We start from the raw sequence: 19,100 nt of genomic DNA, 5'->3' as shown, positions 1-19,100 counted from the left end.
TTATTGGAATGCTATATTAATGTTTTCATCAGATGTAGGTCTCCTTATTTTAGGCAATTACACCAAAGAAAATGATCTATTACTTTACTACCGGTAATTGCTGTCCGTTTAATGCCTTCTTAGCGAGTCGTTCCCTTAATGTGTCGCAAGAGTATTTGCTTTTGTCATTTCGGTATGCTAATTGCAGTTATGAGTGCAACCATTCTACCGACTTTTTAAATATTCCCATGGCAACGGGAATGACTTGTTGTGATTGGCTGGGCGAGAGAGCAGGAGTGGTTCGCTCGTCGCAGTGGCACCCCATGCAGTTGTGTGCGTTTTCTTTCTTACTAATTGGTTTTAATATTTGCCTGATGTAATATTTCTATAGCAAATGCATAAGTTCAGCTCTGTGACGGCTATGAGAGGTGGGGTGGGGTGCAGGAGGGGGGGGGGCTGTGCATGCTAGCGCGCTGTGACTCTCAAAGCAAACTACTCTAATTATGCATTCCCTGTCAAGCGTTGATGGATTAGAGATCAGCGCACTCGTGTGATTATGACCCAATCTAAGGGGGCGTCTTGGTTCTGTGAGACCTATTTTCCCGTAAGGGGTGCTTACTGTTAGGGTGCCCTTATGCCGAAATATTGATGCCTGAGGAACAGCTGACTGCCAAACAATGTATAGGTTGACCCGATCTAGACTACACGGGCCAAAGTTTGACATGATAATGGACGGTTCACTTTTTGGATCGTTAGATCATTATAATTTTTATTTATAAGACGCCACAAGTGTTTCACAGCGCCGTACAGGGAGACAAAACGTGGAATAACATTGAATAAATAACAAAAATACAGTACAAATAAAGACCGCCACAGTTCAATACACATTACAGCTTGGATATAAGTAGTGAGGACTCAATTAACATACAACTAGAGGCTTGTGGCCAAAGATGGAGATGAGTATGCGGACGAAGATGGTCACTGAGTGTTGAGTATAGGAGAGCTGTGAGAAATATGAAGAGGGATTTGACAACAGGGGGGAAGAGGGCCCTGCTCGGAGGAGCTTACAATCTAGTAGTTTACAATCCAAGTGGACTCCAATTGTGTATGGTAAAGTGTAGCGGGGAGGGAACCAGGGCGAGCAAAGCTGTGCGCTAATTGAAGGTCCACGTGCTCAGGTTTGTACATTGACACTAAAAAAAATACTGTGAAAAACTTGTGTGTTGATTTGACTACCTAGATACGGTTTGTGAGCTATACTCCACTTTATTTTTTTGCGCTTTTACAATTGGGAACAAGCCTTAATGAAACAAGACCGGGCAATAACGCACAAAGAGGGAAGAGGGCTGTGCTCAGAAGCATACACTATATAGGGAGCTGAGCATGACTACACAAGGATTAATGCTACATATGGCATATTGGTCCTGTTAGATTGCAGGTTCTTGGTGGGCTCTGTGATGCACTCACTTCTGTGTCGCCCCAGGGTCATGTGATGCTGAATAAAAGAACATATGTAAAGCTGTGAGTGGACTGTAAAGAGGGCTGTAATTGGGTAGGAGAGATTATGAATGTTAGTTTGATTTGATAGGCTGCCTGAGAGGTGATCGTTAGGAGAGTCTTATTATGCGTGGGAGGGCATTCCACAGAGTGGGTGCAACCTAAGACCAGTCCGGTAATGGGGAATGTGAGCAGGTAATGGGAGAGATGAGACTGAGACCTTGTACAGAATTCGGGTTGGGGGGGGGGGGGGTAGGTGAAGGTAAGCGAGGAGGTGTATGTTTGTGCAGGTGTAGAACACCGGCAGCCAGCGGAGGGACTGGCAGAGCAGCAGAAGATCTAGCGGGGGACATCAGCTGCCCTCAGGACGCGTTGTAGTGGTGACACTGCTTCGGGGAAGAGCAGTTAGGAGACTGTTGCAGTAATGAGTGCGGGAGGGAACGAGGGCAGGTATGAGTGACTGCAGTGTCCTGTGTAAGCTGATGCTGGCAGCTATTGTATGACCGTGTCTTACCTAGCAGATTAATGAACCACGTTCCTACATCTCCGCAGCATGTGCTCTGCATTGGTTTGCCAGGTTACTGGCCCGAAGAGAGCGCTTTGCTCGCTGATCATCGCTGAATTGGGTGTCAGGTGGCGGCCGTGAGTTTGTTGATGCATCTTTCTGTGGTTAGTGAGCAGCGGATATGAGCGGTCTCGCTGTTTGTTGCCTTTTGGCCTTGCTGGTTTCCATCCAGACAGGACGTTACTTCCAAAGTTTGCGGATGAGCAGCACCTCGGAACACCATTGTCCGTGATGTGATGACTGTCTGTTCATTTCACGGTTCTGTGAAGAGCAGGCGTATAACTGGCTGGTGGGTGAGAATGGCATCGCGCAGTCCCTATCCCTTGGCAGACTGACCCGTAAGTCTGTGTTGTACAAGTACATCAATATTTTGCAGGGTCCTCGCCGGTGACAGATGGGGCCAGTGCAGACAGTAACCAAACACAAAACTGGAAGTTTTAATAAATAAATGTGAACGCGTCACCGCTGACCACTCCAAGCGCGTGAATAAGAGACCAATAATGATGTATTCTGCTTAGAAATGATTTAAATCAAAGTTGTTTTTGGCTTGGCTGCTATTTTCAGGTTCGATTATGTGGCATGGGAAACCATTGTGCCTCTACTTGTCTGCGTCGCTTCTGGTCGGCCACGGTCAGGACTGTATCAGAAACCCCAGCATCGAAGAAAGAGATGAGACCGGACGCACAGCGCAGCAAAGGTCGCCAGCTTCTGATTGCATGAGGAGTTTGCGTCTCGTTCTTCCACTTTGTCAACGCCGATACAGTGTTTACACTAAGAGGGCGATTCACGGGTCATTACGGCACAGCAGCCTCACGCCTATTCTGTGCCGCGGTTACCAGCTTTTCAGACTTTCCATTGAACGACTCCCAAGGATATATATATATATATATATATAATCTGTGGCCCCTAGGCAGAGACCCCCAGTTCATGTACTGGAGCCAATATGTAACCTTCTATTTTAGATGGCATATGGGAGCAAGAGATACTGATGCGGATACCGGTGGTATGACACTGGGTGGAATAGTTATTGTTCCTTGTGACTTGGTCCAGTAACTTGGCCGCCTTGCTGAGTTCTAGACCACAAGAGGAAGGTGGAAGAGGAACGTTGAGTAGAGAGAGGCTCTTACACTCTGTGCGCAGACAGATAATACTTAGGTGGAATACTAAAGCTCTACAGACCAGTAATTCAGCAGCCAATATAAGGCTATGTAGCAGGCCTGTTCCGTCTGGGTGAATTCTGCTTATCTGCGGCTGTACGGAGGTGGTTACAGAAGCCCCCATTAGTCCCAGCGCACATAATAAATGATGTGTCTGTCAGCAGACTCGCTGTGAAGACCACGATAACATCACACAGAACGACGTTCATCTTTCCAGGAAGGGATCAGTGGACGGCTGAATGGCGCGCGTCACCTAATCGCCCTGCGTTACCTAACCGGCTTTTCATAGAAAGAGTCTGAATGGGCCATCCGGCTTTGTGCTGCGATGGTGAGAGAGCGGAGGTGCAGATAAAGAGTAATACGCCAGCGGTATTGAGGAACCTGAGGCAAATCGCCATGTTCGTCATCGGTAACGTAGGGGCAGAGAGCGTGACAAGTGAGCTTCTGGCTGGAATAGATTTCAGGTTTAGAGAGAGATTGATTTTTGCTGTCTCCCTTCATAATGGAAAGTGAAGATCTGATTGTTCTGCACCTCCCCGCAAACGTGTCTCCTGGACGGTGTGACGCTGGCAGCGGAAGGGTGTGTGTGTGTGTGTATGGAGGCACTCTGTTGGAGCAGGACTGCAAAGTGCGACGTAGTGGAGGGGTAATCGTTTTGGGTGAGAGGTGAACCTAATTTTCCATTTTTTTTCCCTTTAACCTGCAACATCACCTGGTAAAGCGTGCGAGTCCGGCCCCCCAGAGCGACCCAGAAGTTGGAGCCCCGGGAAAAAACGTACCCAATCCTTTGCTCAAATGGAATACGGTTGCTAGGTCAACCGTATGAAGGTCAAAAGACGTTAGGTCGACACCTGACATATGCCGACAGGGTCGGAAGGTTGACACAAGCATTCGGCCGACATGATTTTTTTCATGTTTTTCAAAAACAGGCAGTATTTCATACCCTACCATCCACTAGGGCTGGGGTAGCCAACCCTAGTCCTCGAGAGCTACCAACAGTGCATGTTTTGCAGGTCTCCTCGCAGAATCACAAGTGAGCTAATTAGCTCCACCTGTGGATCTTTTAAAATGTGTCAGTGATTAATGAGGGCAGCAGCTAGGTTGTCTGGAAAATGTGAACTGTTGGTAGCTCTCGTAGGCTAGGGTTGGCTACCACTGCACTAGGGCGTTGAGGGAGAATATATATCGGTGTGCTGGGCGCAGTGAGGCACCGTGCCCGAAGCATGGTGAGCGCAGCGGTACACTGATACCATGCCGCCATTCGGCACAAAAAAAGGGAAAAACTCATGTTGACATTTTTTACTGTAGACTTTCCCATTGTCGACACTAACGTTTGTGGCGACCTACCATCCCTGTCTACCTAAGCCCTTTTGACCTTTAGCGGTCACATAATGTATACATTAACCTACTTTCGACCCATTCTCGCTCAAACTGAGAGATCGCGGCTTGTGATTGGACCATTCACACTCGCACACACGCTGCAATTCCGTTGCCTTTTAAGTTTGCTGCTGTACTACGGAGCCCGAGGGAAGGTAACTGTACGGGACTGTGATCAGTTGTGCACGGATGTCTTACACTTTCACTATTTAGTGCAGTAGTTGTGTCCTGGTTATTGCCATAGTTACAGGAGTTTCTCCATTGCTAAGGTTCCCGAGTGTGTGTATAGGAAACCGCTTGCATTCTTCTGTGTGCGATAAATCGGCACTTTGGTCCCCAAACAGTATTTTTTAGAATGGTTTATCCGATTTTGCACGGCTAAACTGTGCTAATGATCGTGGAATTATGGCACCCAGAAACAATCCCCCCCTCCCCCAAAGTGCTTTACGTTCTGTATCTGATTGTGGTAGAATGTACACTATAAAAAGCCTAAGAGACCATATAGAACCCAGGGAAATACTGGAGACTATGGGCGGTATTCAATGAGCCTGATTCGCCATGTTTTTATGGCGAATTTGTGCTGTTTGGCGAATTTTTGACTAAAACGGTGAATCACCCTTTTCAATGACCACATGGCGAATACATTTGAAGGTTTTTTTCGCCATGATTCACCGAGTAGCAATCGCTATCTTTTTATGGTGAAGTGGAATGTGAACTTTTTAAAATAAAGTGTTTTTGTTTTTTTACATTTGGTGTCAAAAAATCAGGAATTTTATTCTGAGGAGGGGCATGCTATTTTTATTCATGTGCTGTAGCAGGGGGCGCCTGAGCCGAGCCGCTCATTAGATATTCATATATTCACTGCACCCGATCGTTACATATGCACGATGGGGTGTAGTGAATATACGCGGTCCCCTGCTGGCACCCCCGGGGGGCAGCCTGTGCTGCCTGGCACCCGGGGAGCCCACCTCCCCCCCACATACGTTCTGGGGCAGGCAGAGAGACTTCCATCTCCCTGCCTGCCACCGTCCTCAGGCTCCCTGCGGCGTTCGCCGCAGGAGCTCATATTCGCCGGTCAGGGGCAGCGAGCCCCTGACTCGTTGAATACCGGAGCCGGCGAGGCTCCGGAACGTGGCGAATGTGCAGCGAATCCTAAACCGGATTCGCTGCACCTCGCCGGTATTCACATTGAATACCGCCCTATGGGTATACGCCAGCAAGTAATGTCTGCGGGTCTGTGCCAACCCAGTATTCATCATAGATCCACTTTAATAATTGCATTTATTACATTTAAGGATTTGGCCAAATATAAAAACAATGACTGAGAATTGTCCCTAGCGTGACCCATTGGGCAAGCAAATACCGGACGTAGGGCACCCCTGTTTTTTTGGCCCAGCACTATTAGCCTCATGTTTACACCCCAAAAGGCGATTACCACCGAGGCACGTAGCGTTTCCATCAGTTGGCGCTAATCATTGACGATCCGCGAATGACATCTCCGTAACCAGCGAGCCGCCTCGGTATAAACGCGCGCGCAGGAAATAATTAATGCCTTTCATCGCTCACTTTGATTTCTGAGCTTAATCTTCGGCAAAGATGTGTTGCTGTCAATCTCCCTTCAGTGCCCTTCACACGTATGGAAATTCCCTTCTGCTTGTTTTTCGTCTGCCTTCAAAGATAGATCTGTATTTGATTTCTATTTGTAATTAGCTGCGGATTTTTATTTATTATAAAGTTGTAAAACTTCAGACGCTCTTAAGGGTGAATCACCCCCCTTTTTATAATCATCAGACTGCAGGATTTAACTAAATCTCGCCCAGTCTTGTGCCAGCCTCGCCGGCTGTTTGTTCACGTGTGTGCAATGTATGTATGTTTGCAGGTTGGGGGGGGAGGGAAACGGATCTATTTGTTTCAACTACTTCATCTGTTCTCACAGCCTTGTTTACAGTCGGTGATTGCTCATTTTGGAACCTTGTGCTTAAATAAGGAATAATTCATCGCCTAGTGCTATTTATTACATATGTTAATGTGTGTATTTAGAACGGAACAGACCTCATCGGTGTTATACTGTATTTTTTTCTAAAAACATTGAGGCAAGAGTGCATATGCACAGAAGATAATACAAGACCGGCCTTTTAAGACAGCCTGACCCTCCCCCTTTAGAATGGGATGTTGCCCCTCCCATATAGAATGTAATCTCATACGAGCAGGGCCCTCTGCCCTGATGTGCTTTTCCTGCTCTTACTTAAACCATCTTCGATAGAACCTGCGGTTCTGTCACTCTGATACTTATGTCAGTGGTGTCTGCTGATGCAGCGATGGTTATGTTCTTGGCCGCTTCACCTGTAGGTCACTGTCTCCTCCTCCTTTTGCTTATACGTCTATGTACTCTGTAATTGGGCGCTGCGGATCCCTTGTGGCATCATATAAATGGAGTAAAGGTATGCACGATAATGGCCTATCATTTTGTGCAGTGTGTACGCCCTGTGAGTCTAATTCAGACTTGATCATATGGCAGATTTGCTCTCCAATCTAACTCTCTGCACATGTTACATCTGCCCTACCTGCAGTGCAGCATGGTTTTGCTCATTTGGACTGTTAGCGATGTCCACCATCATCTGTCCATGCGGGACGGCTGGGGATGGTGCTAGCAGGACCCATGCTGCATGAAACCTACTCCCCTCCCTGTCGCACTTGCCGATGCCAGGTCCCTGTCACGCATTATTGGTGTACCCAGCATAAGGCTTGGTACACACTTGTGCGTACACACCTGCCAATTCTGACCCGCAGCAGCGGCATTTGATTATGCCCACCCACTTTTACATCATATTCAACGGCAGCTGCTGTTAACCAATCGCGTTGTTAGTAGGGATGGCCATCGACTATTCAAAATCATCGCTGGTTTATGGTCGATGTCGGATACTTTTGCCATCGATGGGGGAGAACCAGATGGCTTCCCTCCAACAGGGATGGGGAACCTTCGGCTCTCCAGCTGTTGAATTACACATCCCAGCATGCTTTGCAACAGTTTATGCATGGCCAAATAACAAAATTGTAGCAGGGCATGCTGGGATGTGTAGTTCAACAACAACATCTGGAGGGCTAAAGGTTCCCCATCCCTGCACTACATCGATGGCAACACCTGAGAAGCCCCGCCCATGTGTCTTGATTGGTCCACAAGCCAATCACCATTAAAACATAAGAGGACCATTGATATATAAAACTATCGATGATCACCCATTAAATAGTTTTACACTATCGATGGCCAGTTGCACTTTTGCCATTGATGGCAAAGGCACCGATGGCCATCCCTAGTTGTTAGTACTGCTGAATCTGCAGGTTATATTGGGTTTGGCTGTGCTGCAGGGCGAACAACGTCGTTCAGCTATATATATCGGACCCACCGATGAACTTGCGATATTGTTCATTTGATATAACCTGCAGTGTTTTAGTATAGTGTCCAGCCAACATAAAATTCTATAGGCCAGGTGTATCCAGCTTCAAAAAGTGACAAAGTGGAGAGTGATATAAAAAAACCAGCCAATCGGCTCCTACCTGTCATTTTTTTCAAATCCAACCTGTAACATGACGGGCAGGAGCTGATTGGCTGTCTATCACTCCATTTTTTTTTATTTTTTTTTATTTTTTTTTTACTTTCTGAAGCTCGATAGATCTGGCCACATGTACCTGTCCGTTATCTGTCCCCTGAGCAAGGCAACATGGAAACATGGCCTTTTCCACACGTTGGGTCGCAGCACATACATCTCTCCACCGGAAACGCGATACCTGCTCCCCACCACCACAGAGACCAGACCTATGAAATACATTGTATCTGGAATTGATGTGTCCTGGCTTATTGCATCCTAGAGCTAGCATTAGATATATGAGGATAATCAAAACCCTTTGAGATCCGTTAACCGATACACACACGACACAAGACCGCGAAAACCAATTTCCCCCCACGCTGAAAATCTGCTGAAAACTAATTGCTATTTTTTAAAAGCAATAAAACTCCCGACCCACAATGCAGTGCACCAGGAAATACATACGGTGGGAACTGTCATTTATTTTATTTGTAAGGTGTGTTTTTTTTTTTTTTTTTTTACTGCTCAAAGGTTTTTTTTTCCCTGTAACTCATAAAATAGAAATCAGTAGCTTCATTTACACATAGGCCCTTATTCTGGTTCACTCGCAAAGGCAAATTCCTTTTTAAATGGACAAAACCATGTGCACTGCAGGTGGGGGTAGATGTAACTTGTGCAGAGAGCATTATTTTGGGTGTTCTTTCAAAGTGAGATCTATATTGCAGTGTAAAAATAAAGCAGCCAGTATTTACCCTGCACAGAAACAAAATAACTCACCCAAATCTAATTCTCTCTGCACATGTTACATCTGCCCCCCTGCAGTGCACATGGTTTTGTCCATTAGAGAGTGAATTTGCATATGCGTGTGAACCAGAGTAAGCCCCATACTGTATACAACACAGGGAATGGGCCATGTATCTCCGCTCAAGCCGCTGCTTTAGTTTATTTCATTTTTTCTTTAAATAGGTTTATTTAAAATGAAAGAAGTGGATTTATCCATAGAGGAATCCAATAAGCTGGTGCCTAGGAATGTATACCGTGATATTAGACAGAGGTGTGATTGCCCTCCGCACGCCATATTTCCTGCCTGTAACCTATAGGACTGTAGAGACTAATCTTGTAATGGACTTTACCCAGTCTGGCCATGATGTATAAATACAATAACCCAGCAACCATCTTATTACTGTAATAATTTAATGGTATACGCATTATCAACGATTTCCACACCCGTACTATATACCCTATATATTGTACATCCATTAACCCCCCCCCACACGCACACACACACACACACGCGCGCACACCTGTCGTGCATGTACCAACCCCCTCAACTGCCCTTCCCCGTGTCCTGTGATGCACAGTGGGTTCTTAAAATTCATGGACAGATCAGAGTTTCTGGTTATCTTATCCGTACGGCAATAAAGATTTGCAACATGCCTGTGCTGGGTCGCTGCATAGGCTACCCGGAAGGCCACTTAGCTGGACTTCCCTCTTAATATGATTGTCACCTGTGCTGAACTATGTAATTTGTAACCAAGGAAATTCCACACTGGTGATTTGCAATCTTAAGAGGAGTCCAGGTAGAGCGCGTGTTGTCCTTCTTGGAATGGGCAATGTTGGGAGGTATGGATTGTGTAAATTAGATTTAAGCAGTGTAATAATGTCTGGGCACTGTTATAAAATAATTGTCTTTCAAGTAGGAGCAATAAAGTTTTTTTTTTTTTTTTTTGTGTCTTTTTTTTTTTTTTTAATTTTGTTCTTGTTGCTGAACAAAAAACTTTGTTCCACACAGATATCATCATAGATTTTATTTTATCTTGTTACATGCACGAATAGCAGCAGCCCCTGTACTACTTACACACAGGAGGTCTAGTGATGTTCCTGTGCTCAGTCCAGGGGGGCCCCTGACATAGGCGTCTGGGGTACAGTATCCCTTGTGCCCCCCCTCCCCTAATCTGGCTATGGCAATCCCCAAAATGTGATCAGTTTGTGTTCTGCTCTCTATATACGTAAAGGTTTTAGGCAGATTCACGTTGCATGTAACTACAAAGATTAACAAATTATTCTGTTTTGTTTTCCCAGGGAGCTGACAAGAAGATTAAAGGACCAGACGGACTTTGTGCCTTGGAAGCAACAGACAACCAGTCTATTAAAGAACTGCTTCATTGATGAGAATGGAGATTGTCTGCACCATTTGCCTCTTACTGCTGTCTTCTTTCTTTTTTTTTTTTTCTCTGCCAATTCATTCACCCTCCTCGCCGTACACCCTAGGACTCGCGTCACACCAGGAGGAGACCCTTCCATAGGACGGGCTTCCAAGCTACGGATGTACTAATATCTCAAGCAGTGTGGGGTAATGAAAGTACGGATGCGGAGACCTAACGGCATGTGGGATAGCCCTGTTTTTAAAGAAGTGTCGACTTGCTCTCGATCCCACCGCTCCTGACAGTAGGGATTGTTAACATGAGTTCTCTTATTTCACCCATGAATGCGATTATATAACATTTTTGATGAATATTTTTTTTTGCTCTTCGAAACGGTTCAGTACAACCGTTCTGTTCCCATAATGCATCATTCTGGCGTCTTATACCTTTTATAGATTATATAGAGCAGGTAACTTCAGCCAATCTAAGAATGTATAAGACGTACACCCTACTGTGGGTCCGTTTAGGATTAACGTAAAAATAAAAAAAATCTTGCTTTTTCTTTTATGAAACAAATATATTGTGAATGGCAAGGACAGAACATAGAATGTTTTAATCCTTTTGGCTTTGTCCTCTCGTCCATGTAACTTTTTTCTGGTTTCTCTTACAGTGACCACCTCTTGTTTTTGTTTTTTTCTCCCCAATTAATTATCGGCCAAGGACTAAAGCTTTGTATTCTGATGTCAGTTGGTCTTTGAGGACTTTTTGCCTCTCCTGCCACTGACCTAACGTGCGTTTAACCACCACAGTGATGTTTTTGAACTCTTTACTCTGGTGTACTTTTTTTGTGAATTGGGGGGAGCCACGTATGTCTGCTAGGATGACGATGTACCGAACAACCGCCTGCTTCTGTAGGGTCACCCAAAAATATATTTTTGGTAGTGTATGACCTTTTTTACGCATTCATTGAATGTACCGCTTTATACGAATAACCAAGACCCTTTCCTAAACTGATACATTTACCCCAGTTACATTGTAGGCCGTTATCGTCTTCAGCTCTCAGTTGGTTCGGCCAGCTGGTGTTCTTGTTAACAGGCCCCCAAATCAGGACGGGCTAACGAACCATGTCTAACACAACTACTAATCATATTGATGACTCCAGAGCGATCTTTACATTTTGAAGGGAAACAAATATAATCCTTTTAAAACGTTCCTCTACTCTCACTTAAGTGATTTTACAATCAGTGTAAAGTGTATTGAATATAGTAGAATGACGTTTAGACCATTTGGACGTTAATAAGACAAGGACATGGAACAGTGACCTCTTTTAACCATTCCTGATTTACCTGGGTGAAACGTTCATTTAAAATGCCCCTAACAAGCACACACTTATTATGGCGTAGTTTTTGGCTGCTAAATTACCTTTTTTTTTTTTTTTTTTTTTTTTTTTTTTTTTTTTTTTTTTTTTTTACAGTGCGATTGATACTTAGGATAGGATGTAATGGAGTGCTGGTTGCCGGTCAATTTGACTTTTTTTTTTTTTTTTTTTATTTAAAGGAGCGATCATTTCCAAGGTAAACATGCTTTGCAAATGATTATCCCCTTTTTAAAAAAAAAAAAAAAAAAAAAAAAGAGCGTGCCGGACCTCTGACCTTTTTATCTCTATTACGTTCCGCCCACGGTGCTTCTTTTTCTCACTTCTACTAAGCATTGCTTTCAGGTATTGTATGTATTTTGTGCATGGGGCCCCGTTTCATGCGGGTTGGGGGGGCCACTCGTTTTGAAATCCGTTCCTGGTGTCGCCAGCGCCCGGGAATAGTTTGTAACTCCTCATAACCGCCTATCGAGAAAAGAAAAATGACTGTTCTGTACATTACAAAAACAAGTGAGAATTGTGTAAGAGTGCTCTGCCTGTCGTTGTCACAGTAGTAAGAGAATGAAATTAAAGTTTTGGATTGTGATCTAAAAAATAAATAAAACCTTTGCTGGATATATTTTTTCTTTTACGTCCGTAACTTTTTGTTTTGTTCCCCCCTAGTAAGTTATATTGATCTATGCAGCTGCTCTCAAACAATGTTCTTAACGTGTGTATAAGCCCTCGGTTTATAGCCTCCTTCTGAAGGATGCAAAGAAAGAAATGTTAATGACTGTGATTGGTGATTATGTTGATAAAATTGGCATCATTTAACCAAAATAAAAACATTTTATTTTTTAACAGCATTTAAACCTGTATGTAATCTAACGCACCTTTCAATCGCAACCATCCGTACGGATGTCGAAGCGCCCGTCTCATACATAATAGGCAGAGAAGTCATCCCATCCTATGGGCGTTGAGGATTAGAGGCTGATGCTTTTGTGACCTCACTTGTTCCCTGGGATGTGATTGGCTGTGTTCCGTCCATCCATCCTCTGTGAAGCCGGTTTTAAGCCACACAGTTGATTTTCTGTAACCTCACCCGTGCACTATAACGGATTGCCCGTAGAATGGGCAACAAGACCCGCGCTTTCCTTTCTGTGCATGTTTGGTGACCATGTTGATGGTTTAGTGGCCTGGTGGAAAGCTTTTCCTGTTCTGCCAATGCTAACCAGGAAGCACCGATTGCAGGTGGAAGAGTAGGTGATTAGTAATTCTGGGGTACACACTAAGATATATCTACAGCATGATCGGGCAGTGGGTTCTGGAAACACACCGCCTGATCAGTCTGGACTGACATCACAACTGGGTGGGCCCATTGAGCTGTCAATCACCGGCGGTTCATGCTGCAGCAGTATCGGCGGTTAATGCACACACTGCACGATGCACCGATTTATATCTTCGGATATATTGGGCATTGGCTGATATCTGTAAATGATTCTGTTCACAAATATAGTGTTGGTTCACACTGGCCGATGTTCAATCGATGTATCCGGTGTTCAATTGAATGGATGATAAATCATCCAGTGTGAACTATATTTGTTGCTATGGGTAACGTGCTCTCTTCAATAGAACGCCGGTCTTAGTAAATGTACCCTACACTGCCAAGGTAGACAATCATTAGGTTGACATTGACTAAAGTTGACACATAAAAAGGTAGGCGTGAGATTATTATTATTATCTTAAATGTTGGTGTCAGTGTTAACATGGACCTCCCAGTTAGTGTAGCACGTTCCCTCACATAGATGGAGCAACCCTGGCCAGGAGGCACTCCATCTGATGCACTTCCCAGTCACTTGGCAGTGGGGAGCTGAATCCCTGCCCGGCTGTGCTTCAGGGAGAAGGGGAGAGGGGGGGGGGCTGGCTATGGGCAAGACGGGAGAGTGTGTGTGTGTGTGTGTGTGTGGGGGGCTCCGTCAGAACAGGACGCATGATGCCTCTTCTGGCAAAAGGTGATAGTCACCAGGAGCAGCTGTAATGCTTGCTACCCTTGTACTCTGCACACTTTACTGTTACCAATCAGACCACGTGGGAGGTAAAGTATGACCAAGTCAAAACAATGAAGACTCGCATGTTGACATTGTCAATGTCGGCATATTGACTGTCTACCTAGGGGTCGATCCTATAACACCCGAAGGGCGAGGATGATTCGCGAGTTGCTTTACTTTACATATAGCGGAATTCGCTGAAAAGTGCTCGCACCTCCGTAAGCACTTTTCGGCGAATTCAGCCCTACGAAGGGAGTGAGTTAGCGTTAATTCGAGAGCCATTTTCAGTGTTAAAACTGCATCTCGCACCCTTTGGGTGTAATAGGATTGACCTCTTAGACGCTGTAGACCAGTGGTGTAGAACCTCCACCTCAGTAGCCATTGTGAGTGGCCCACCCACCCGCCTGGCGGCTTGGCCGGGAGTCAAGTAAAGGGGAAATCTCACGAGAGTGTGCGGTAGTTCTTGAAAGATGCAGCAGGAGACTGGGAGTCCTCAGCGTGGGACGGCTGCTGCAGCGAAATTTTTAAGTGGCATTTTAATATATGGCCCTTGCCACAAAAAAGCTGTAGACGTATCAACCGGATACCAGGGGACAAGGAGTACATTTAAACAAAAAAAAAAAACCTAGAGCCAGCACCAGCAGCTGCATATTAATGGGAGGCATGAACTGGTGGGAAGGACTGTGAGAGAAGAGGGTCTGCGCCCTTTTACAACATTCCTTTGGGGTGCTGTAATTTGCAGGGACGCCCCCGATCTTGCTACACTCCGGTAGATTTTCATTAAAGGTTACAATTCTTCTTAAACTAAAAGCTATGAGGATCATATTGCTCACATCTCCGGGGCTGGTTCTCACCAGTCTGCCACAGACCTCTGAGGGATAACGTTCCGGAATTGCCACCATTTCTGCCACTTCATGCCCGAGCGACAACTAGATCCCTACGGGTAAAGTTACTAAGGTGGGATATTGCTCATAGCAACCGATCAACACCATCTTCTTATGTATTTAGCACCTTCTAGAGCAGGGATGGGGAGCCTTCGGCCCTCCAGCTGATGTTGAACTACACATCCCAGCATGCTCTGCAACAGCTGTAGCATGGCCACATAGCAAAACTGTAACGAGGCATGCTGGGATGTGTAGTTCCACCACAGCTGGAGTGCCGAAGGTTCCCCATCCCTGTAATAGAAGATAATAGATTTAGGTTGCTTAGGGCAATATCCCATCTTCAACACAACTCGCATCTTCGTGACTTTAAACCTTAAGGTTAAGTTGCCCATAGCAACCACTCAAATTCTATTTATAACTTATCTAGCACCTTCTAGATCAGTGGTTCTCAACCTCTGTCCTCAAGACCCCACACAGTGCACGTTTTGCAAGTCACCCGGCAGGTGCACAGGTGTATTCATTACTCACCGGCACATTTTAAAAGACCCACAGGTGGAGCTAATTATGTCACCTGTGATTCTGTGAGGAGACCTGGAAAACATGCACCATATGGGGCCCTGAGGACCAAGGTTGAGAACCTGTACACTAGGGGATTATAGCTAGATCCTTGTTGCTATGGGCGACATCTCACTTTAGTAAATATACACCCTAGAATTAAAATGCGATGGTTGTGGGTTCATGTGAATTGCTGTAGTCAGGGTGAATTTCATTAATTGATTTAGCACATTGAGCCTGATTCAGATCTGTCCGCTGTGCAGAAAATTCGCAGCACGAGCGATTACCGGACAACAGTGCAGGTGCACAGTACACTACGCGGGACATTTTCAGGTCGCCTTCGCTGGCTGCTCGCAGGAGGATTTTGGGGGTGGTAAAGTGGCGTTTTGTGGGACTGCACCAGAAACCGCAGCCGTTTTCCGGCCGTTGGGAGGGAGGGCTGCTGATGTCGCCACGCAAGGGGGAGCTGGGCTTTCAACACTTGCAGCGCAGCAGGCAGTCCTGAATTGGGCACGTTGTCTTGTGTGCGATCATGTCTGTGTGCTCCAATATTACACTTGAGCCTATTGCAGATTTGTTTTGATTTTGGCAAAATGCTGAATATTTCCGGTGAGTCCAAAGTCTTCATCAACAGGACTGGAGAAGTCCAACAAATAAAGGCAGCGGTTTGGCTCATCGTTGCTTAACTTTCCCATGGTGGCGGATGGAAGTTGCCATGACTTATTTTTGGTATCCGTGTATCCTTATCACGCAATGAGCTACTGAATTCTAGCTGTAGCAAGACCTTATTTTTTAGCTGTTTGTTTAAAATCCTTTAGAACCCATCTGGTCCATTTTTTTTTTATACAGAGTTGGTTTTGCAAATGTTGTACCGTACATGGCAAGTTCAGAGCACAGAATTTAGATAGAAGAATTATCTTGTATAGGGGTATTATTTTATTATTATTATCGTTTATTTATATGGCGCCATAAAGGTTCTGCAGCGCCTGACAATACATAAATGAGCAAAACAAGAACGATTGTGATTAACGGTACAAATGCAAATTAGGACAAGTACATGGTAAATAACAGACAGTCGCAGCAGCGGACCCTGAGGCAATTATAACAGTGGCAGAGACCTATTATTAGAAAAGCACATGAGGAAAGAGGGCCCTGCTCGTTAGAGCTTACATTCTAAACGGGTCATGGGGTGGACTGTGTGAGGGTCGACATGAGTTTTTCTATATTGCAATGTAAAAATAAAGCAGTCATTATTTACCCTGAACAGAAACAAATTAACTCCCCCAAATCTAACTCTCTGCACCTGTTACATCTGCCCCACCTGCAGTGCAGCATGGTTTTGTCCATTAAAGAAGGAGTTTACTGTTGCAAACCAACCTGAATCACCCCGATGGCTTGTTCATTTTCCCAGCAAGCTCTGGAATGTCACTTGTCTGGGAAATTTGCCGAAGAAAAAAAAATATATGCAGTAATTACATTTTGTTTTCCTATTGAAGGATAGATATCAATCAATCAATCTGTGGCTTATCTGTACAAACGCGCGTAGCGCAAAACAAAAACATTTCTCCCTGTAAATAGCATTGAAGCGCCATTTGTTTTACTGTGACAGCATGACGGGCGGAGAGGGAGTCTGCGGATTTGGTGAATAGGACGTGTAAATTGCAGCCGTTTGTAGACGAGACGGCCTATCGGTAAGATCTCGGTGTGAATGAGCGGCCACCACTCCCACCGCTGTCCAGATAAGGATTCAGGTGTTGTAATTCCAGATATTCTATCGGGTTCCCTCTAACAATTGTTCGCACCATTGACAACCACCCCTTTGTCAGTTACCAGCCCCTGCCTCCCTGCAGCGATTTCTTAGATGTGATCGGCATTGTCCATACAATTAGACCATGATGTTTTACAGGTGCTTTGAATTGCGCACCTGGAGGCTACAACTGAACAATGACTGCGCTGACCCGGATTTATATTCATGTGTGTATGCAGCGGTGATTAATAAGGATTCCCTATATGGGTGGGCACTGGCCTTGATGTTAGTGGGCAGCGCGGATGGTGTAATGGTTAGCATTACTGCCTCACAGCGCTGAGGTCATGGGTTCTATCCCCACCATGTGTTATATATACGGGGCAGTACGGACGGTGTAATGGTTAGCATTACTGCCTCACAGTGCTGAGGTCATGGGTTCTATCCCCACCATGTGTTATAAATACGGGGCAGTACGGATGGTGTAATGGTTACATTACTGCCTCACAGCACTAAGGTCATGGGTTCTATCCCCACCATGTGTTATATATATAAGGGGCAGTACGGATGGTGTAATGGTTACATTACTGCATCACAGCGCTGAGGTCACAGTGCTGAGGTCATGGGTTCTGTCCCCACCATGTGTTATATATACGGGGGCAGTACGGATGGTGTAATGGTTACATTACTGCCTCACAGCGCTGAGGTCATGGGTTCTATCCCCACCATGTGCTATATATACGGGGCAGTACGGACGGTGTAATGGTTAGCATTACTGCCTCACAGTGCTGAGGTCATGGGTTCTATCCCCACCATGTGTTATATATATATACGGGGCAGTACGGACGGTGTGATGGTTAGCATTACTGCCTCACAGCACTGAGGTCATGGGTTCTATCCCCACCATGTGTTATATATACGGGGCAGTACAGATGGTGTAATGGTTACATTACTGCCACACAGCACTGAGGTCATGGGTTCTATCCTCACCATGTGTTATATACGGGGCAGTACGGATGGTGTAATGGTTAGCATTACAGTACGGACGGTGTAATGGTTTGCATTACTGCCTCACAGCACTGAGGTCATGGGTTCTATCCCCACCATGTGTTATATATACGGGGCAGTACAGATGGTGTAATGGTTACATTACTGCCACACAGCACTGAGGTCATGGGTTCTATCCTCACCATGTGTTATATATACGGGGCAGTACGGATGGTGTAATGGTTAGCATTACTGCCTCACAGCACTGAGGTCATGGGTTCTATCCCCACCATGTGTTATATATACGGGGCAGTACGGATGGTGTAATGGTTACATTACTGCCTCACAGCACTTTGGTCATGGGTTCTATCCCCACCATGTGTTATATATACCGGGCAGTACGGATGGTGTAATGGTTACATTACTGCCTCACAGCGCTGAGGTCATGGGTTCTATTCCCACCATGTGTTATATATACAGGGCAGTACGGATGGTGTAATGGTTAGCATTACTGCCTCACAGCGCTGAGGTCATGGGTTCTATCCCCACCATGTGTTATATATACGGGGCAGTACGGACGGTGTAATGGTTAGAATTACTGCCTCACAGCGCTGAGGTCATGGGTTCTATCCCCACCATGGCCTTGACTGTGCGGAGTTTATATATTCTCCCCGTGTTTGCGTAGGTTTCCTCTGGGTACTGCGGTTTCCTCCCACAATCCAAAAATATACTGGTAGGCTAATTGGCTCCCAACAGATTAATCCTAGAGTGACTGTGGCAGCGAATATAGATTGTAAGCTCCATTGGGGCAGGGACTGATGTGAGTGTTCAAATACTCTGTGTACAGCGCTGCGGAATATGTAAATAATAAATAAATAGTGAGCTGGAGTCTCACCTGTGTGAGCTGCTCTTGTTGCCAGATAATGATCTCTGGGGGTTTTCTGGTTGATTCTCTCGGATGCGAATTTGCACCCTTGCAAGTGAACCAGATCCCACCGTGCGCATGGTGGTGCGCCGGCCCATCATTCACAAGGTGCGTCCGATCGCACTGGCAGCGAATGGATGTTTTACATTGTTTTGAACAATATCGTCTGTTTTGGCCAAAATATCGGCCAGTGGGTATGCGATGTTCTATGCGTTCTCCTGCAGGTCTCCGATGAGGGGTTCTGTCTACACGCCGCACAATGTTGTCCAGGTTATTCACAAACAGCTGCCTAGATCATCG

At 45.5% G+C, this 19,100-nt stretch overlaps 1 protein-coding gene across 1 annotated transcript in view; it reads left to right on the top strand.

Annotated features, from left to right (window-relative positions):
• Positions 1-12,523, top strand: part of MTPN (myotrophin) — a 58,031-nt gene extending 45,508 nt beyond the window's left edge. Inside the window, exon 4 of the mRNA XM_083181170.1 lies at positions 10,242-12,523. Coding sequence (XP_083037296.1) covers positions 10,242-10,328 — 87 coding nt within the window. The 3' untranslated portion in view covers positions 10,329-12,523. The remainder of the gene's footprint in view (positions 1-10,241) is intronic.
• Positions 12,524-19,100: the final 6,577 nt, after the last annotated feature.

Source organism: Crinia signifera, chromosome 4 (assembly GCF_055691185.1).
Source record: "Crinia signifera chromosome 4, ASM5569118v1, whole genome shotgun sequence".
Taxonomy (NCBI): domain Eukaryota; kingdom Metazoa; phylum Chordata; class Amphibia; order Anura; family Myobatrachidae; genus Crinia; species Crinia signifera.
The sequence above is the reverse complement of the archived record's forward strand: the minus strand, read 5'-3'. Positions and strand labels throughout refer to the sequence as shown.